We start from the raw sequence: 22,061 nt of genomic DNA on the forward strand, positions 1-22,061 counted from the left end.
AATCCAAAACAAGATTATAAAGTCATAATTTCATATATTTAGACATTTTTTTCTACTCAGATTGCTACTGTAATCCCACTGCAACATTTCTTCTACAGCAGCGGTCCCCAACCTTTTTTGCGCCACGGACCGGTTTATGCCCGACAATATTTTCACGGACCGGCCTTTAAGGTGTCGCGGATAAATACAACAAAATAAAACTAGTACTGGTACCGAAAAAAAGAAGATTTATTCATAACACGCGTGAAAAGACCCAGGAAAACTGAGTTAACGATAAAAACGATAACAAAATAACTCTGAAAACCAATAAAACCCTGAAAACCACACATTTCACACCTGAGCCTCAACTCTCACGGCCCGGTACCAAACGACTCACGGACCGGTACCGGTCCGAGGCCCGGGGGTTGGGGACCGCTGTTCTACAGAGTGGTGTTTTGTTATAACACATCAATGTTTAGTGGCTTGTGGTAAGACCAGATCTAGGGCCAGATCTGGGGCGATCGTGGCTCAAGAGTTGGGAGTTCGCCTTGTAATCGGAAGGTTGCCGGTTCGAGCCCCGGCTTGGACAGTCTCGGTCGTTGTGTCCTTGGGCGAGACACTTCACCCGTTGCCTACTGGTGGTGGTCAGAGGGCCCGGTGGCGCCAGTGTTCGGCAGCCTCGCCTCTGTCAGTGCGCCCCAGGGTGGCTGTGGCTACAATGTAGCTCGCCATCACCAGTGTGTGAATGTGTGCGTGAATGGGTGGATGACTGGATATGTAAAGCGCTTTGGGGTCCTTAGGGACTAGAAAAGCGCTATATAAATACAGGCCATTTACCAGGTATTTATGTTCATAATTCACATAAGTGCAAGCAGACATGATGTCTTATTTCATCAAACACAGGCAGTTGTTCTGAATAAACACAAAATTACTCCTGACAAGTTTACACGAGTCATTTACATATGGTGACGAACATTTCTGGCTGTCTGTCTAAATTAGGATTCAAATATAACAATAACAAAGTGTAAAAAGTAGCAGCTATTATACCAAATGGATTTGACTAATTCCCCTTATTTTAAGTTACTGTTTGTTTTTTTAATTTTCGCGACTGCTGACTTTGAAACCGAAGTTGGACATCCGAGACTTGAAACGATGGTTCTCAGCTATAAAAATGATGGAGTGCCACCTCTGGGTTCTGAATGAGCTGATGCCCCAAGTACAGAGTTTAAAGAATCAAAGTCTTGATGTTAAGTGAATGAACAAAGGAGCGGAAGATTTACAGACGGATTAATGAATTGTCTCCAGTGATGTGGTCTGAAAAAGATGGCAGATACAAGCAGCAGAAGGATATCTGAGCTGAGCTGATAAAGTGAGGATGGATTGGAGTGGAGCTGCTACTTCAGCACATCTAAAGGAGCCAGTTGAGGTGGTCTTGGGTACTTCCTGATTGAGGAGACTTAAGGGCAGACCCAGAACATGCTAGAGACATTATGTTTCTCAAGTGGCCAGTGAACTCCTTGGTGACCACTGGAAGAGTTGGGGGAGGGCTGTTTAGTTGTCTTGATTCAAGAATATGGCATAAATTCAATGAATGCTGTTTATGCATTAGAATAATCACATTTCCAAACAGCCTCGCTTTTGAGGCCAAGCTGTCCGTTCCTAATGAGTTTTTGCTCAAAGTCTGCAACTCTTCTCTACATCAACTCAAAGCAGCAAGTTGTCTGTAAATGTGTCTGATCATCTCACTGTCCCTGATCACCCGCCAGTCTGTGAAAGATGGAGTTATCAGCTTGGCAGAGAGACACGGGACTGTCAAACTCCACCACCTTCCCAGCATGCATCACTAGCACACGGTCACAGTCCATGATGGTGTTGATCCTAATGTGAGACAGGCACACAAAACACAAAAAGGTGTTTCATTCAGAAAATAAAAAGCAGGAAGTTTTAGACTACAGTTGTAAAATAACATTCTGAAATGTGCTTTAGTGCAGGACATGAACACATGCAGTCACCTGTGGGCAATAGTGAGCACAGTCTTGTCCTGAAACTTCTCTCTAATGGTCTGCTGCAGGAGTTTGTCTGTCTTATGATCCACGCTGGCAGTGGCTTCATCAATACACAGGACCTAAATGACAACAAAAACATTGATTGGAAAAATGTTTTGCTTTATTTGTTTGAGCAATCACGCTAAAATATTTTGTTCTCAGTAAATATAAATAAATAAATGTCTGGAAATACAAAGTTAGTCGGTCTTCTTTGCAGTAATGTAGAAGCATAACATTCACAAAGCTTTTGCAAATACCTTCTCCTGTACGCAGAGTCTTACAACCTACTTCCTTGTGAACAGGCGAAGGCGTGTCACATAATTAGAGCTAATCAAACCTGTACAGTTTGTTCTTTGTTTACAGCCTCATACTGTCACTGATGTCACAGAGAAAGCCACAGACTATTTTTCACCCTTTATTGTAATTCTGTTGCACCCTCTCACCATCAGTGTCAGTCACTCGAGAGGAAATTTACCGTCTCTGACAGTGGTCGGAGACGACGTGTGTTGTCGGTACAGTGTAATGGTAAAGCTGCAAAACTCACCTTGGCTTGCGTCAACAGAGCTCTGGCCAAACACAGCAGCTGCTTCTGTCCTGCAGAGAAGACTCTTCCTCTTTCTCCCACCTCAGCATCCAGACCACCTGATATTCACGAAAACACACACAAAAGGCATGAGAGGCAGCATGAATCTGTCATCATCTACATCTTCATGTTGATGATCTTCATGTAGTAGCAGCTCCATTTCATGCAAATTTGAACCTTTATTTTAGGCTTTTATGATAAATGGCCCATAAAGTAAACAGGATTAATACAAAGATAACAGAGGAGGAAAGAGAACTCAAAGATAATAATGTTAGGTTCTGAAACACAGTCATCAGTTATCAAAGTATGTTTGCCAGCCGTTGGTCAGTGGATCCTTAGATTTATTCTGTGGTACAAAAAAATACTTTCGATCATCCAGCGTGTTGACTCAAGAACCATTTTCCCAGTGCAAGTAGGTAAGAACCATTTTGTAACTGAAGCAGACAGTCATGTGAGCAGACAGGAATGGAAAAGGGTGACATCAAAGGTGCCAAGCAGACACACCTTTGTAACAAAAAAGACAAAACACTGCAATTCTTCTGCTCTCTGTTTTGTGTTGGTTTTTTTGCCTGTCCCGTTTGGCTCTTTTGCATCAGAATTGTTGTCTAAAGGCAAAGAAAGATGCCCAACGGATTTACTTTACCAAACTGACCATCCCAGCCTTGCCGTAATGGTCCATTTGATTCACCTTTTATTGTTTATTTTATTTTCACTTGCTGAATACGGGACAGACTTGACTGGGGGAAAGAAGGGGAGAAAGAAAGAGGGAAAGAGAAACAGCTGAGAAGAGGGACGGGGGAGAAGGGCAAAAAACACAAACCAACAGAACGGGCAGAGAAAAAAAATGCATATATCGATCACCTGGATCACCTGCTGAGAAAGAAAAAAGAAAACAAGCAGAAGAGAACAAGAGTAATAGAATAAACAACATCACAATGATATATGGGAATATGACAGTAAATACTAAATGTTAAACATTATTGTGCAGCACATAAGATCAACAGAACACAGTGTGCTTTGAGGTAGGAGCCAAAAAGGGTGTAGTTTGTGGGTGTGATCACCCGTGTGTACACCTGTGAGCATGGACGCGCTTGTTTTTTTTAAAGGTTCCTTCATGTAATGATCTGCTAGAGGGTGTGGGGGGGCCACAGCCCCGTCCTCCAGGGCATGAAGCAGGTATGGAGGAGATCAAAACTCCAGACATCCAGAGGCCCCCAGAACACAAGAGACCAAGGAAGACCAACAGAGGGGCAGCTGCGCCACTGTCCCAGAAAGAGCTGAGGAGAGTCCCAGATGAGGGCTCACTCAGCAGCCGCGGAGCAGAAGCCAGGGGGGTTGCAGTGACGCGCCCGTGAGCACCGCCGGCAGCCAGCTGCGCCTGAGTGACCGAGCCCCAGGCCGAGAGGCCGGGGGCACCCCACCTCCGAAGTGGCCCGAGCGAGCCCCAGGCTCCAGGCCCCGATAAGCGGCCGCCAAGGAGTGAGCCGGTGTGTACCTGGACGCCCATCCCCGGACACAAAGAACCACCAACGCACCGATGTCTGAGGGAGTCCGCCACTGGCAGGGGAAGTGGTGGTAGGGGGAGATAGGCCTCCAAACCTTGGAGGGCCTGAGATGTCCCCAGAGAGGTGGCGTCTGATACCCAACCTGACATATAGACACAGACATACAGGCACACACAGATACAAACATCCATTCCCACCCTCATGCTCTCATATGCACTTACTCCACACTCAACCAACGTGGAGACAGACATAAAGAGACGCTGTACACACGATCACACTCCCCAAGCGTACTCTACGAACCGGGTCTAGGTGCCCCCGCCCCTGGAGGGGGGAACTGCACCAAGACCCAGGTGGTGTTACCCTTTTCCCTGCGGTGGGGGGAGGCAGACCGCCCCGACTCCGTAGCAGCAGGGAGGCCCCACACTCCAGACCGCAGTCGGACGGCCAACTCCTCCTCCTAGTCCTAGCCCCCCCGCTCCAGCAGGTCGCAGAGAATGGGGGTGAGAGAAGACTCCAAACCTCCCTCCACCCGCTCATTGTAGTGTTGATGCATGTGTGTTCTAAGGTGCATTTAAAACCCAGGAGGGCATGGAGCTACCTGCCAGAGAGCAGCAGGTAAGCGCATAGCCCCTCCTGCTAGCCCTCAATGACTACGTGTATTTAAAATTGAGAGGTGGGCAACGACGCCAGGGGTGAGACGTACACCCTGATGGTACTTTGGATTCCGTGTATCGTGCCCACCCCCAAGATCCTATAGTGAGTAATGTGAATGTCTAAGTTGTGGGATAAAATTGAGGTACAGGCAGCCAGAAAGGGGGGGGGTTGCCTCCTCTGCACCCTGGTGACATACCCCCACTCCAAGGCCCTGCATGTGTGGGTGGTTGTGGTGGAGCGGGAAGAGGGAGGCAGCTGGAGATGGGGAGGGAAGGAAGGGAGGGGCAAGTGACCCCTCCCTGGGGCCAGCTCCCCCGCTGACCCCAGTAGGCACCCCCATACTCCGCGACCCGCCAGGGAAAGGGGGCCCAGGCCCATCCAGACCGGGGCCCAGCGCAGCAGCGCCTCCCGGCCCCACAGAGCCCGGGACAGTCCACCCAACCCCACCACAGAGAAAACTGCACCCACCCCACCATCCACTCATCTTCCAGACTACATAAGACAATAAACACCCAGGCTGAGATCTTCCTCCACCTCTCCTGTATCTCCCCTTCCTGCAGAGAGTTCCTGAAGAGAGGAAAGCTCCTGCAAGATGTGACAATCTCCCCCACCAGTTGAAGAGCCCCCCAGCCCCCCTGCTCTCTGTTAAATCACTGGGTCAAACACACTTTTGTAAATAACTCTCACCCATTCTGCTGACCACAGTGCTGAGGTGGCACTGCTCCAGGACGTCCAGCAGCTCCGGCTCCAAGTGTCGCCCACAGGGGTCCAGATTCTCTCTGACTGTGCCACTGAAAAGGAAGGGGTCCTGAGGAATAATGGCCAACCTGGACCTGCAGAGGGCAACAACAGCACATAAGTCAACTTGTCTCCCACTGATTTTATTATATTATAAAGTACATTATGTTAGTAATTTATCTTCTAAAATGCGTTAGAGCACAGTTTTCGTGTAACTCTTATCCAATACCAATAAACAACTCAATTCAAATGTACCTGAGTTGAACTAGACCCACAGTGGTGATATCCAGCTGATCCAGGAGAATCTGACCCTGGCTGAGCTCCACCATCCGAAACAGGGCCAAGAATATCGTGGACTTGCCAGATCCTGTACGTCCCACAATGCCTATTTTCTCTCCAGGTCGCACCATGAGGCTCACTCCATCCAGGGCATTAGGCAGACCATCCCTGTAGGTCAAAGCCACATTCCGAAACTCCAAACAACCGTGCTCAGGCCATGAGGGGGACAGCTGAGGTCAGAAACAGAGAGGGTAAAATGCAAATAGTACTCCAAGAAATTTAAAACGTGTGACTGAGTCCATAAACACGTTAGAAACGACACTTGATTTATGGTATCATAAAAAAGAAGGGCCGTTTTCCATAGATTTCTTTACAACAACCCATATTTTTTTAAAGCAGAGAGACTGCCCTCTGCTGGGCAATAGAAAAATATACATGTTAAAGTACTTTGTGTTGGCTTTTGTTTCAATTGACAAAAAAAAGATGCCACGTCCATCTTTATTTAAATATGTAAATAGGTGTACAAATGTTTATATATGTTATTAATATATATATTAATATATATGTAAATTGTGTCTCGTGATCTTTTCCTCTGACTTTCAGGTTTGGACTAAAAAGTAAGATACATTCTGTGAAGACAGCTGTGAGGTAAAGCCAGGAGCTCTGATAAAGCTTTAGTGTAACCCACTGTTGTTATGTTAATATCAATATCCAGTGCACCCGACCTCTGTATTCTGATGCTGTGGTTCAATGGGCAGTCCAGTGGAATATTCCTCTGTTCGTTCCACGCTCACCAGCTGCATTTCAGTCTGCGTGAAGCTGAATATGAGGCCAGATAGCAGCTGTGTGATAGACAAAGCGTAGGACAGGGACAGACCCACCAGACCTGATAGGAAAACCGGCACACACACAGTCTTACTCAATGGCTCCTACGGTCATTAAACACGCACAGCCTGCAAATTCTTCTGCTGTCTTACCTGGATCAACAGAATTAAGCTGGTGCTGAACAACAGCTATCACCCCAAGGCCTGTCACCACAGCGATACCAATCAGCTGCAGACGGATGTCCAGCCACTGCCCTGCAGCGTAGCTAAGAAACAAACAGCGTTGGTTCTGCTCCAAACGCCTGGCGTTCTCCTCCTCAAACCTGAAACAGCAGAAAAATGTCCCTGCGGTTTAGCTGTTTCTTTAGTCCCTATACCTAATATATTTTATTAATATTAACACTTCCTGTCACCTATGTTCAAGAGAATTTAAATTAATTTTATGTCCTGTGCAAGATAAAGTTAACAACTATTACTTATTTTCACATACATTTATCTAATCACTGAAAACTCTGTTTCCGTGTCACTCACCTGGCAGAGTTGCCACTGGCCCGGATCGTTCCCAGTCCAGTCAGTGTCTCTGAAAAATGCGAGTAGATTGGTGACAGAGTGAGGCTGCAGAGGCGCTTCAGCTCTCGAGATGTGTGTCTATAGAAGTGCTGTGTGCGGTAGTACAGCAGACCCAGGGGAAGCAGGGCCACCAGGACCCAGGGCAGGCCGTAACTTATCACCACCAGCATGCCGAGCAAGCCAAAAATGTTGGCCAGTAAGATGTTCAAGACAAACGGCAGGCTGTCGTCCACGCTGTACAAGTCTGAGGAAAAACGGTTGAGAATTCGGCCCAAAGGAGTGGTATCGAAGAACGCCATAGTGGTCTGGATGGACACGCAAACAAGACATTTTTTAATATTTTTTGCTAAGTGGGAATTACTCATGTCACTCACACTTAAAGTGTTTTCCTCTCTCATTATGCATTTGCATTTTTCTTTAATGAATCTTGTGAACTATAACAATTGCAGATGCAATTGTGATCTGTAGTAATATAATAAGGATTTTTACTCTATGTATTTAAAACTACCTAGCACATCAGAAGGATTGGCATTAAGTAGATAACATAGGCAGTGTGAGCATACCTCTTCCTGTTAATGAACATCTACTCAGCTCGTCTGATGTCTCACACTGCTAACCCTTCAGTCACCACCCTGTTTCTCCAACCTTTAGCTATTTTTGCCAGACATGAAAAGCACTCAATCTGCTATGCTGACTGCTGACATACCTTAAAGACTTGATTCAGAAGTCTGTTGTGGATGGCAGAAGCGGCACACATTACTCCATAGGCAAAGAGGAAGGCACGGAGCGCGGTGAACACGGTGTTGGCCACAGCAATGGAGCCGTAGACCGTCAGGTAAAACTTAACATCTGCATCGATGTCGTTCGAGAGGAACATGTAGTCAGAGGGCACTGAAGATCTGGATGGGTAGAGGTGAATATCTGATTTTAGTCAAAAGACTGAAGTAAGACAGGAAGAAGTCAAAGTTTAAATCACAGTACTAAAAGCAGTTTTTATTTTCATTCTTCAAAATAAAAGATAAACTTTGTGTTTAACATAATAATAGAAAATGTAATGGCAAAGTCTTTACATCTGTACCTTTTAAAAATAATATATAAATGAAATTTTAAAAGAAATCATCATTATCTCACGGCTGAACTGCATGTTGTTATTATAGCATGTGCTCTTTTAAAATTGGTTACAAATTTTGTGTTTTAAAGTTTATTCTGGAACAATGATAGAAAGGCATCTTGGTTGTGTTACCATTCACAGAATCTTTTTCAAAATGTTGCCAATTGGTCAACTCACATGAGCCTTCCAGGTGAGAAAAGCAGCAGATGAGGTGAGCTGAAGGCAGGTAACGAAGAATCATTATTCCCAGTGGAACCATTGTGTTTTAGCTCAGAGATCCAGTAGGACAGCCACCAGTCAGACACATTTTTAGATGCTGATTTACACACAAACACACACACAAAGTTCTTATTAAATTAGAAATGAATTTAAAGCCAGAAGACAGTAATTATTTTTTCTTTTGGGGACAAAATACCCTGAAGCCTGCTTTAAACAATAATCCTATATCGCCCAAGTATCATACAGGTCGCCTGGACTTATTTTGTAATTTTGGCAGTAAAATTAAAAAATAATTCTCATCTTTAAAAGATGAAAAAATGTTGACCACAGAGAGACAATCTTGGAGGTGATGTTTCTGAAAAAATTGCTAAGCGTCCCCAGTGTACAAAGATCATAAAAAGCATTCCAAACCTTGCATGAGGAGCAGAGAGACTAAGACGCAGGAGGCCAGTACTCCACCCACAGCGGCCCAGTAGGTCTGGTAAACTCTCCATGCCAGCCTGCCCACCTGTTTCTGCTCTGCCCCCGAGAGGTCAGGATCATTATCCACATGTAGCTCAGGCAATGAACTCATTTCCCCTTCAACCTGCTCCACGCCATCTGCTCACAATCAACAGGGGCCAAACCAAAAGGATTATAAGAGTCCCAGAAAGAAGAGCTGAATTTTGGATTTGTTGAGATTTTGTTGAGATATTGCTATTGAAGAAGAAGATGACAACAATGGGAACTCTGGACTTGCAAGAGATTATACATGCGCCACTGTTTTAACACCTGAGTTTTTGTTTGTCATAATGTGAGGTGAACACACCTTTCTCTTTTGTGTTGCGGTTGTTCTTCTGCTTTTTCTGGACTGCGTCCACCAAAGGAAGGACTTCTGCTGGTGTCCCTGTTTAACACAGAAGAATAGAAAGGCTTTTTATTCCACAGATGTTCCACCTTATAATAATAATAATGGATTGGATTTTATACAGCGCTTTTCAAGGCACCCAAAGCGCTTTATGCCACTATTCATTCACACACTGGTGGAGGCAGCTACAGTTGTAGCCACAGCTGCCCTGGGGCAGACTGACAGAAGCTGGCCAACACCAGTAGGTGGTAGGGTAAAGTGTCTTGCACAAGGACACAACGACCAGGACAGAGAGCCCGGGGATCGAACCAGCGACCTTCCGGTTACAGATGCGCTTCCCAACTCCCTGAGCCACTTACAAGTTGATGCTCTTCTTGCATGTAATGCTAAACGAATAAAGTGAGCTCAATATAAACAACTAGACAAAACAAAAAAGCCATGACGCCTTTTAATAAATGTCCTGTATCTGTACAATAGCCGCTCTTTTTTTTTTACTTGGCATATGGACACCTTATACAAGACAACATGGCACTCTAAGAATTACAAATAAAAATCAAAGTCTGAGATGCTAAAGATGGCGGTTGTCCCACCTCGTTACCCAAAAGCCAATCAACAGTTTAGGTATAAAGCATATTAGCCAATCACATTATTCTGTGGATAAATGTACACTTCAGCTATGTGGAGGCAGACATCTTTTTCTACTTGTTATTGTTCTACAGATGTAGAGATGTGTACTTTTTTTCAATTATATTTTGCCTAAGTGCATATAGAACATTGATTTTAATTTGGCATGAGCAGTTAGTGGTAAAGCTGTAATATTGTAATATTGGATGAAAAATGCTTTTCTGAACTGTATTTTGGAGCAAAAATGCAAAAGTTGTTGGGATTTTTTGTATTTGACTGCCACTTCTATTGCATGCAGTTTCTATGACCCACTGATCAATACAATTGTGAGTTATGACTTTCTCCCCATCCATTCTGATGGAAACTTCAAAATAACTTAAGCTGCTGATCTGTGACATTTGTTTCTAAAAGGACTTTAAATCATTTAGAAGTTACATTTATACAAATGTCACCAAGATTTAAAGCAGACTTCAGTTTCTACCTGTTTTGATGATTGCTCCATTGTCCATGAGGACAACCACATCAGCTTTGTCCACAAACTCTATGCGGTGTGTGCAAAGGATTCTGGTCTTCCCTCTGAGGAGCTCCATGATACATTTCTTCATAAGGTGTTCAGCCACATCTGCATCCACTGCTGCCAGTGGATCATCGAGGAGGTAGATATCTTTGTCCTGCAGGAGAAGCAGAAAAAAGGAAGGGGAGGCAACATCACATTACACAAGCATATTACATATAAACAGCTTTTTATGGCTTTGTAACTATTTGTTACAAGAAACTGTTAACATGCAGTTCCCTCAAACAAAATTAAAAGCTCTAAACGTTTACCTGATAGCTTTCAGTTTTTATCAATCTGTGCAACAGAAGGAAAAATATAATTCTAATATCATTTATCCTTGTTTACTGCAGCCTGACTCATTTATTTTGTAAAACCTCCTCTGTGCCTCTTAGAGTGTGAAGCAGATGGCTGGATTGTGCTGAAGACTCACCATGTAAACAGCTCTAGCAAGTGCCAGCCGGGCCTTCTGTCCTCCACTCAGAGTCACTCCGTTCTCACCCACTTCAGTCTTGTCACCATTTGGCAAAACCTGCAGGTGCAGAAACAGAGCAACCAAAGCCCTGAAAACCAATTTATTTAACATTTTAAACAATCCCAGAAACTCCATGCAAAGCACAGTGAAATCAGTGTGAAGAAACGTAAACAATAACATTGTCACAATCGTACATTGAGGTCATCTGAGAGGGCGCAGGCCTTGATCACAGCCTGGTAGAAGGCAGCATCGTAGTCTCTGCCAAACAAGATGTTGTCTCGTACTGATGCATGCTGGATCCACGGTTCCTGTGAGGCCAAACCAAAGCCAACCTCCCTGTCTGCAACATAGAGCACTCCAGTCAGCCTGCAGAGACAAGTGGAAGATGGATAGACCTTAGTCACACATTATTAATCCCAGGTTGTGTCAGTGCACTTAAAAACACTAAAACCAGATTCACTATTGATTTTATTGACTTTTTTGGTTCCAACTAAGATGAAAAATATCATCTAGAGCAGCATAAAGCCCCTGACTGCCTATTAATCACCTAAGCAAACCTTCATATTGGGAAAGGGAATATTGATGACTCGACAACATTCTTCATATGTAAATTAAGTCATAAGTGATAATATTTTCAATAAAAGTTTCATAAGCTGTGTACCTATTAAGTTCTCCAGTCAGAGCAGCCAATAAGGAGCTCTTTCCACAGCCGACCTTCCCAACCACGACAACCAGAGAGCCCTGAGCCAGACAGAAGACCGCAGATGTCATGTCTGTACTAAGTCAGCTCCAAACACCTACTGTTAAAACATTTTGGTGTCAATGCGTTTTTGCAATTTAAATATTCATATACAATTTTAGGGTGTTGAATACTGAGCTTATATCACTGACAGGAGACGATGAATTTCCAACTATTGGGATTGTTTTAAAGCACAATCCCAATAGTTGCTTGTACCTTGGTTATGTTTAAATTGAGACTGTGCAGCTGCAGGCTTCCTTTAGCTCCTCCAGACTCTTCCTCTTCGTTTGGACTGCTGGGTTCCTGCCATGAAAATGATCCCTGGCTCAAAAGGACAGATGTCTGGCTGTCTTCTGGAGACACTGGGCACAGATGTGGTATTTCAGCACAAGAGAAAGATTACATAGATTTAGAAAAGCAAGTTTGGCTGATGAACTATGTACTAGGGATGCAACGTTACCAATTTTTTTCAAACCGATACGATACCGGATCTGAGTACTTGCCGATACAGAGTACAAAAACCGATACTTCTACCACACACACACACAAATGCAATGAATTGGAAGACAGGTTTTATTTTATTCTCTGCCGATAATAAATAATATCTTAATAAAAATGACCACATGAGCTGTTGAGTAATTTTAGGCTGTCCACATTGCAATCACTTAGGGAACGATGGGGAAGTGATCTTGGCCAACGGATTACAGATGAGACTTGGGATAAGATAATCAATAGCATTTCTTCATCATCTATTTGCCTTAAACATGTGGTGATTCAGTTCAAAGTTGTTCACCGTCTCCATTGGTCTAAAACTAGACTGAGCAAAATCAAGGATGGGTTTGACCCCACATGTGACCGGTGCAAACGAGAGCCTGCTTCCCTATTTCACATGTTCTGGGCGTGTCCAAAACTGGGTAGCTTTTGGAAAAGCATATTTGAAACCATATCCAACATATTTGGTGTTCCAATTGCACCCTGCCCGTTTATAGCTATTTTTGGAGTGACGCCTTGTGATGCCAGTCTTTCCAAATCACACTCTGATCTTCTGGCCTTCTGCACTCTTTTGGCCCGTAGAATGATATTATTGAAATGGAAAGAGCCACTTCCACCTGTATATGGGCAATGGGTTAAGGATGTCATGTACTATACTCAGCTGGAAAAGATCCGCTACACTGTAAAAGGTTCGGTTCGGCGGTTCTATGACACATGGCAACCTTTTCTTACTTACTTTGAAAGATTAAGTCCGGATACTATTGCTTAATGTGCGTGTGAGTGGGGTTTTTTTTTTTTTTCTCTTGCTGTTGTTCATTTATTTTATTATTTACTTTGTATCTGTAACTTTATTTTATTTTATGTTATTTTGTCTCTCCTTTCCTCTCTGGCTGGGTTTTAGTTACACTGTTCTGGGGGGGTGGGGGCACAACTGTCTGTTAATTTTGCCATAATTGTTGTTGGAAGCAATTCTTTGTTCAATAAAAAGACCTTGATCAAAAAAAAAATAAAAATGACCACAAAAAAATTTCAAGTGAAAAATAAGCACTTCTGTTAAATTATTGCAGAGTCTCCACATTGTAATTTAACAAAATATCACTGAACTATTGGCACTGTCTCGAGTTTTCGGAATAATAAATAAACACTTCTGTTTGGAATATAATAAATACAAATTAGGTTTGAGAATAAAATAAACTTTTAAATTGTTGCAGAGTGTCCATATTGTAAACAAACAAACAAAATAACGAAAGTATTTGGCATTGACGAACGAACTCCCCATCTGCCCGTGGATCATCAGTCCACTGTGCCGTTAAACCAAGGACTGACATCGCGCACACACTGCATATCTTTACCTCTTTAGAAAGTTTTGGCACCATTATCTCCCTGATGTGTGGGCAGCTGGGAATTTCATATCGCAGCTCGAGTATGCTGAGAAGAATCCTATGTTTTCCACGACTGGCATTGGCTGGTCATCCAGAGCGATAAAATGAGTCAGAGCCTCTGTTATTTTAACTGCCCGTGGATTTTCTCTTGACATTTTTCACCGCTTTTCCAAAACCTGAGTTAAAGTTGGCTGTTCCGGTCCACACTGCCAGTCCACGATACCAGTATCGATATCGGTGCATCCCTACTATGTACAGTTGGGTAAAACGTTTTCTTTAGTTTCTGTGAACTTTACTCTTTGAAAAAATAGCATTTGATGCAATCACTCGAACAAATACTTGATTAAAGCAGAAAATAACCTCATCTTTAATGAGCAGAAGCTGTTCTAAACATTCATAAAAACTGCTTTTTCCTTGAATGAACAAAAAAGCATGAGGACCTGTTTCACATCAAAATCAAATACACCTCCACACAAACAAAGTAGGAAATCAAGCAGTACCCTACCCAGGGCATAGTATGCCTGCAGGTTCTGGTTGGTTAGTTTAAAGAAGCGCTGGATTCGTTCCAGAGACACTTTGGCTTCCAGGACTCCATTGAGCACCCAGGGGAAAGCATTGAGTGGGATGATCAACATTCCTACAAGGGCAAGTGTGGTAAACACCTGCATGGGATGAGAATCACATTTACAAGAATGCACTCTTAAAAACTTATCACAAGTTATATAGTCCATTGTTATATATGCATTTATACAATCATTTACATGAGAGCATAAAACTAGCTTAAAGAATTTCTAAGTTCAAAGCCACTGATATCCTTTTTTACTAGGAATACAGAAATATAGGTACAAAAAAGGTACAAAACATTTTTTCTATTCTGAGAATTATTTAATAAATTAATATATTTATCTCAGTGGCAATTTTTTTTCACCATTGTCCTTGACTGTCATTTTGGGGAATTTTTCTGATGGTCCGAATCCAATCCTGATCCTGATCATGAAGCGTGCTGAACACTTTTCTGTGCAGGATATAGATCCCCTGAAGCTCAATGTGTAATATGCAAATAAAACTGACTTGATTTTACTTGTGCCTATTGAAATAAAATAACTATTACTGCTATGAGTTGTTAGTCATTTGAACATTATTGCTCACTGTGCAGAAAATCCACCTCAACCTTTTATGGCACTTAAATAATACAAATTATTATTCTAAAGTTGTCCAATTGTAATGACTGATTAGAAAAAAGATGGGGAAAAATTTTGTTTGAAGAAGGTCTTCGATGCATTGGAGTGAGCTGGTTCAAGCAGACAACTCCAACTGTGGTACTTATGCATGTACCATGTCATCAAACACACCCTCCCTTCTCATCTCTCCCTCTGACATTTCATTTCCGCTGCTGCCCTTTTTGTTTTTCTTTTTTTTTACTTGTTAAATACGGGACAGACTTGACTGGGGAAAAGAAAGGGGAGAAAGAAAGAGGGAAAGAAAAACAGCGGAGAAGAGGGACGGGGATAAAGGGCAAAAAACAAAAAAACAACAAAATAAGCAGACAAAAAAATACAAATATCAATCACCTGTTAAGAAAGAAAAAAGAGAAAACAAGCAGAAGAAAGAAAAAAAGAGCAACATAATAACAACATCACGATGATCTATGGGAATGTAACAGTAAATACTAAATATTAAACATTATTGTGCAGCACGTAAGATCGACAGCGCACAGTGTGCTTTGAGGTAGGAGCCAAAAAGGGTGTAGTTTGTGTGTGTGAGTCCCCGTGTGCTCTCACATACACACCCGTGTGTATGTGAGAGCACACGGGGGGCATGGACGGTGGGGTGCGTCCATGCCCCACCTGTGAGCATGGAAGCGCTTGTATTTAAAAGGTTCCTTCGTGTAATGATCTGCTAGAGCAGGGGTGTCGAACTCCAGGCCTCAAGGGCCGGTGTCCTGCAGGTTTTAGATTTCACCCTGGGTCACCACACCTGAATCAAATGATTAGTTAATTAGCAGGCCTCTAGAGAACTTCAAGACATGTTGAGGAGGTCATTTAGCCATTTAAATCAGCTGTGTTGGATCAGCAACACATCTAAAACCTGCAGGACACCGGCCCTCGAGGCCTGGAGTTCGACACCTGTGTGCTAGAGGATGTGGGAAGCCACAGCCCCGTCCTCCAGGGCATGAAGCAGGTATGGAGGAGATCAAAACTCCAGACATCCAGAGGCCCCCAGAACACAAGAGACCAAGGAAGACCAACAGAGGGGCAGCCGCGCCACTGTCCCAGAAAGAGCTGAGGAGAGTCCCAGATGAGGGCTCACTCAGCAGCCGCGGAGCAGAAGCCAGGGGGGGTTGCAGTGACGTGCCCGTGAGCTCCGCCGGCAGCCAGCCGTGCCTGAGTGACCGAGCCCCAGGCCGAGAGACCACGACAAGCAGCCACCAAGGAGTGAGCCGGTGGGTATCCGGACGCCCATGTCTGAGGGCGTCTGCCACTGGCAGGGGGAGTGTTGGGGGGAGATAGGCCTCCAAACCTTGGAGGGCCTGAGATGTCCCCGGAGAGGTGGCGTCTGATACCCAACCTGACATATAGACACAGACATACAGGCACACACAGATACAAACATCCATTCCCACCCTCATGCTCTCATATGCACTCACTCCACACTCAACCAACGTGGAGACAGACATAAAGAGACGTTGTACACACGATCACACTCCCCAAGCATACTCTAAGCCCCAGGTCTAGGTACCCTTGCCCCTGGAGGGGGAAACTGCACCAAGACCCAGGTAATGTTACCCTTTTCCCTGGGGTGGAGAGAAGCAGACTGCCCCGGCTCGGCGGCAGCAGCAGGGAGGCCCCACATTCCAGACCCCAATCGGACGGCCAACTTCTCCTCCCAGCCCCCCCCCGCCTCAGCAGCTCCCCTCTTTTCAACCCCTTCACCACTCCAGCATCTCAGGTGTTGCTCTTGTCAGAGTTATTTTTTTAAATATGTTTATACAGTAACCCTACATTCCCTAATTCTCTACAAAGCTCACTCAGCATCAACACAGCAGCCAGTTTACCTTTGCTGCCGTTAGCTGGTGTCCAAGCAGCACATACGTGACGAAGGTCAGGATGGAGATGACCACAGGTAGAGCAGCCCAGGTATACACACACAATGCATCCAGGTATTTGACAGCCTTAAGGTGGGACAGCTCCTCTTTGCGACAGTCAGCCACCTTCTGTGTGAAATGAGGCTCCCAGCTATAGAACTTGATGACGCGAATGCCGAAGAGGATCTCTGTCATTAACTGGAAATAAGTTCAAAATTAAAAATAATCTCAACAAGATTTTTTCCCTGGGTAGCTTCATAAAAGTATATAAATCAACTCAGTGTAATAAGAGCTTAAACATGCCATACCTTAACACGGTTATCCTTCCACATGAGCATCTTTTTATTGTTGCTAAGGATGCAGGAAGCAAGGAACTTGTTGAATGGCACCAGCAGCAAAGCTACGGACAGTCCTCCAAGGAAAGCTACACCCACCTGCAGATATAGCAAGTAAAGGGTGACAGCTAACTGAAAGGGCAGGCTCCACAGCTCATGGAAGCTTTGGAAGAAGTTAACCACACGGTCGGTGTCTGTGCTCATTAAGTTCACCACCTCTCCTAAAGTAAAGCCAGCCAAGCTGCAGCTGCTGACTCTCAGGGCTTTGTTGTAGATGGCCGTCACAAGAGCAGCTCGTGCTGACAGCGCCACCTTGGAGACCTCGAAGACAAAGATGTTTCGTAGAACAGAGCACAGCAGGGTGGTAGCAAAGAGCCCCAAGGCACACCAGACACCCCTGCTGACTGGGGCACCTTTATCCTCCATAAAATTCACAAGACTACTGAGGAGCAGTGGACCTGCAAAGCTCAATATGTTGACTGTCACCTTCAGCAGACCAAGGATGTAATACCACTTCCCAAACGCCTTGTGTAGCACCTTCAGCAATCTTACATCACCTTCCAGCTCCAGTGGTTGGTCCTGGTTGTGTAAACTCCAGCTGCCACTTGGGAGGTTTGTGCTGACTGGTGTGGGCCATTGATCCTCTTGGTAAGTGACTGGTGATCCTTGCCAGCAGGCTTCCCAGCACTGGTGAAAATACCGACAAATCACACTAGTTCTAAGTTTCTGGGGAAGGTGATATACATCGGCTGGTCTGTCCAGTTCCCATCTCTGCCCTCGCCTGAGGAGAGGGGTGAGCCACAAGTAGAAGAGTCGAGATAGGCAGTCACTCCCATCCTCAGCCACAATCTCCCCAGTCTCCAGCTGGGTGTTCTCTGGGATGAGCGGAGAGCCATCAACATCGTTAATATACAAAGTGTACCCAGCATCACTGATGCAGGGGAAAGCAAATGCCAGGAGGTAAATGAGAAAAAGAAATGTCCGTACTGAGGCAAGAACAAATCGGGCCAGTTTAAGAGGTTCAGCTGGGTTTAAATATTCCTTGTTGTTAGAGTAAATTATCAAGTTGATGACAAGGTTGGGGAGTAACAGAAGCACCAGGAGAAGCAGCAGTGTTGGTCCTCTGGTTCTCTTAAAAACAGTCCTCTGGAGCACTGTTATGACACTGAAGTGGACCAGCCAGGCCAGGATTGCACAGCTGCCAGCTAGGATGTCCAGGTACATGTCTCCCTGCTGGAGGACACTCACCAGGATGACATCTGCAGTGTAGAGTAAGGCAGCCAGCAGAGCTGACACGAGCCTGAGTGTCCAGCCACACGGGGGAGACGTCTGGAGGTGGCTGCATCTGCAAAGCAAACAAAAATGTGAAAATATAGACACAATTTTTAGAATCATCGGCATTAGTTTTATAGGGTGCCCCATTCGATGATTAAGCTGCGCATTTTGAATTTAGCCAAAAACTGGACAACTCAGAGAAGACTCCAAAAAAGATGGGGGGGAGTTGCTTGTTTTTAAAGAATTGTTGTTACATTAAAGTAAAACATACTTCATCAGAAAATCCACTGCAAGGATTGATATGCATGTTTTTTTGTAACTACAACTTCATTATCCGCTAATAAAATTGCAAGATTGGAAAAGTGTTGTTGATAAGGACCTGGTATCAATGCATGACCTACCTTGACATGCTGAGGTAGCAGGCACTGAAAATGGCCATCCCAGCATGGGGCAAGACACCAAGGATGAGCTGGTTAAAACAGGGGCTGATGCATTCATTCTGCCACAGAGGAAGAGGATCCTCTTCATCTGTATGACAGAGGCCTGCAATCAGGTCTGTTGGCCCAAAGTCATTCATCCTTCTTCCTACTTGACTGCTGTCATTCTAAAAATTATCTGTAGAGGAAAAAATAATATTATTTATCAACTTTTAAAAAAGGTAACAAGGGTGTTTCAAAGAAAACCCACAGGGTAGTTATTATTCTAGAAAACATTATTTTTTAAAAAAGAAGAAGAATACAACAATTTGTTGGCACTATCATCATCTTCCTATCAGTAAATAAGACAACATTTTACCATTGGCAGAGGCCACTGATCATCTGTTATGTCCCGTCAATTCTGCAGTCCATTTTTCTGAGATCCAGGTTCAATAATTCACATATTTATTCATAAATCCCTGGGTTGAAGACAGTACAGATAATTTCAGTAATGAAAAGGTGATAAAACTACAAAATAAACAAGAACTAATGTACTAACAGCAGCTATCAGCTAAATTTTAAACACAGCTATGTCCCTGAATTTTGTAATCTGTGCACGCCTAATGAAAGTGAACATATTTTCCCAAAGCCAAAGTTTGAAAAATGGCAGTATAAAAACAGTATAATAAATAACCGGATTATAGTTTAGGCAATAGTCCTGTATGATTAATTTTATTGCAAGAAAAAAAAGGGGCATCCATCTATTTTTTTAGCCTCTTATCTATTTCAGGGTTTTTTTTAAGGTTGTGGAAATTTATGGAAATTTGTGTTATTTTGAAATACAAGCTATGGTCATCCTTAGCTTGATCAAGAACTTTTCATATTTCATTCTGAAATGTTCAAATCCAAGTACACAGTTACATTAAGGATATAAAATGCAGCTAGACTCTTTCCATAACTATGTATTTTATGCCTGTGACAGAATCATCTAGACTCATTAGCGGTTCATTTATGCACCTAACTGCAAAGAAAATGTAAGGCTTTAATGTTTTCTGTAACATTCGTGTTTCCTTGTTTACCAGATTGTTTACCAAATAAACCTTTCGTGAAAGACCTGTTGTTATAGTACAGTCTCTGTTGTGTGTGAGCCCTTCAAGAAGTTTAAGGGGCAAGTTAACAACTCTGGATTAAAAAACGTTAACATACAATTTGTTGCAATTTTTTAGGTGTTGTTGCTCCAACATTCACAGCACTAACCTTTAAGGAGTGACGAAGCAAAAAGAAACATGGAACGACAGACAGGCACATTTATCCGGTCTTCCTGACTGAAACACCCTCACACTAATGTAAACAAATTAGGCTAGCAAACTAGCTTAGGTAACGGAATATTACGCTATTAAGTTTTTTGATGTTACCGCATGCACTATGTAAATAGAAACTTTAGCGAGCTAGACCAACTATAAATACAAGTCGACATACAACTAATTTAAGAGCATTTAGACCACAGGACTTTAAATGTTACCGGCTTTCATCTAGCTAACAGGAAATGGATCTGTTGATTGCTGATGACGAGTACAAAGAGCTTTTCAAAATAAATGCTCGATGAAAAAAAACACAGTACAAATAAATGCTGATACTAATTCTACTATTACTGCTACTACTAATAATAAAACTGATGATGATGACTAATAATAAAATAATATTAACAATAATTCAAAAACTCATGGGAGCAACAACAAACCCGGATTTCAAAGTCATTAAATGTTTTTTTCAAAACAGAAATATAGATCAACCTTGAGAAATCTGTGTATAAACTTATTTGACTTGACCATTAGTAGAGTGTTCTCATGTTATGATATAGAATTTCTTTAAAAATTATTTTTTTAAAAATTGTTATGGCACTAAAATCAGTAGGCCCTCCAAGGTTTGGAGGCCTATCTCCACCCACCACCACTTCCCCTGCCGGTGGCGGACTCCCTCAGGTGTCGGTGTGTTGGTGGTTCTTTGTGTCTGGGGGTGGGCGTCCGGGTACACACCGGCTCACTCCTTGGCGGCCGCTTGTCGGGGCCTGGGGCTCGCTCGGGCCCCTTTGGAGGTGGGGTGCCCCCGGCCTCTCGGCCTGGGGCTCGGTCACTCAGGCACAGCTGGGGGCCGGCGGAGCTCACGGGCGCGTCACTGCAACTCCCCCTGACTTCTGCTCCGCGGCTGCTGGGCGAGCCCTCATCTGGGACTCTCCTCAGCTCTTTCTGGGACAGTGGTGCGGCTGCCCCTCTGTTGGTCTTCCATGGTCTCTTGTGTTCTGGGGGCCTCTGGATGTCTGGAGTTTTGATCTCCTCCATACCCGCTTCACACCCTGGAAGACGGGGCTGTGGCCCCCCCACACTCCCTAGCAGATCATTACATGGAGAAACCTTTGGAATGCAAGCATGCTGATCCACACAGGTATGCACACATGGGTATTCACAGACGTGGACTAAAGCTTTCTTGGCTGCTACCTCAAAGCACACTGTGCGCTGTCTATCTTGCGTGCTGCACAATATCGTTTATTATTTAGTAAATATTGATATCTATGACTAGCTAGTTTATTGTAATGGTGCTTTGTTTTCTCTATTATTATGTTGCTCTTTGTTGTTTGCTGTCTCCTCTGTTTTTTTTGTTTGTTTGTTTTTTTTCTCCATACAGGTGACCCAGGAGTTCTTTGTTTTTTTCTCTCTCTTCCCCCCCCCCTTCTCCCCTTTGGTTTTCTTTCTTTCTCTCCCCCTCTTTCTCTCATTCATTCCCCCTGTCCTATTTATTAAAAAAAAAAAAAAAAAAAATGACAAAGGATGAACTGAAGCTCTGCCATCACGTAAATGTCGCATACTGCTGTTTCTGATGTCATTTAAAAGAAAAAAATAAAAATAAAAAAAAAATAAAAATAATTTTTTTAAAAATTGTTATGGCACTAAAATCAGTAATGATGCTTCTATAAGGCTTAATTATCCAAATAAGGCTGTTACAGCCTACCAGGCATAAAAAAATATGTGCTTGGTTGTGATTTATTTACACAAAGACCACGATTATCCTTCTATTCCTGACAAACAATAATCACATTAAGTATAAATATAATTAATCTATTATTAGTCCCAAAATGAAAGTTAAAAAGAGTGACGCAGTTGATAAGGTATGAGTTCTTTATTGAGGGGGGGTGATGGTAGAAAAGGAGCAAACTATGTTTTAGCACCTTTATACAACTTAGAAAATTAATTGCTGGTTCTCTTGGTTCTCCTGATATACACAAAAAAAGGTTTGTAGAACACTTTATGACATATAGGCTTGGAGAAGAAGCATT

The 22,061-nt window shown here is 43.5% G+C and overlaps 1 protein-coding gene across 1 annotated transcript; it reads right to left on the reverse strand.

Annotated features, from left to right (window-relative positions):
- Nucleotides 1-14: 14 nt before the first annotated feature.
- Nucleotides 15-20,285, reverse strand: abcc10 (ATP-binding cassette, sub-family C (CFTR/MRP), member 10). The gene is made up of 23 exons (XM_086294621.1): nt 19,988-20,285; nt 19,110-19,209; nt 18,716-18,929; nt 17,013-18,384; nt 16,675-16,902; nt 14,125-14,281; nt 11,962-12,107; nt 11,668-11,747; nt 11,201-11,372; nt 10,965-11,063; nt 10,460-10,649; nt 9,316-9,393; nt 8,919-9,107; nt 8,466-8,604; nt 7,884-8,076; nt 7,139-7,482; nt 6,761-6,930; nt 6,509-6,669; nt 5,760-6,013; nt 5,454-5,599; nt 2,569-2,666; nt 1,992-2,104; nt 15-1,857 (listed from the first exon to the last, which is right to left on the reverse strand). Exons 3-23 carry the CDS (start codon nt 18,889-18,891, stop codon nt 1,722-1,724), a joined length of 4,641 nt encoding a protein of 1,546 aa, XP_086150747.1. The 5' UTR covers nt 18,892-18,929; nt 19,110-19,209; nt 19,988-20,285; the 3' UTR covers nt 15-1,721.
- Nucleotides 20,286-22,061: the final 1,776 nt, after the last annotated feature.

This window comes from Aulonocara sp. 'chitande type north' Nkhata Bay, linkage group LG6 (assembly GCF_057382095.1).
Source record: "Aulonocara sp. 'chitande type north' Nkhata Bay isolate Kocher_YH1m ecotype deep benthic linkage group LG6, A_spYH_male_GT1.1, whole genome shotgun sequence".
Taxonomy (NCBI): domain Eukaryota; kingdom Metazoa; phylum Chordata; class Actinopteri; order Cichliformes; family Cichlidae; genus Aulonocara; species Aulonocara sp. 'chitande type north' Nkhata Bay.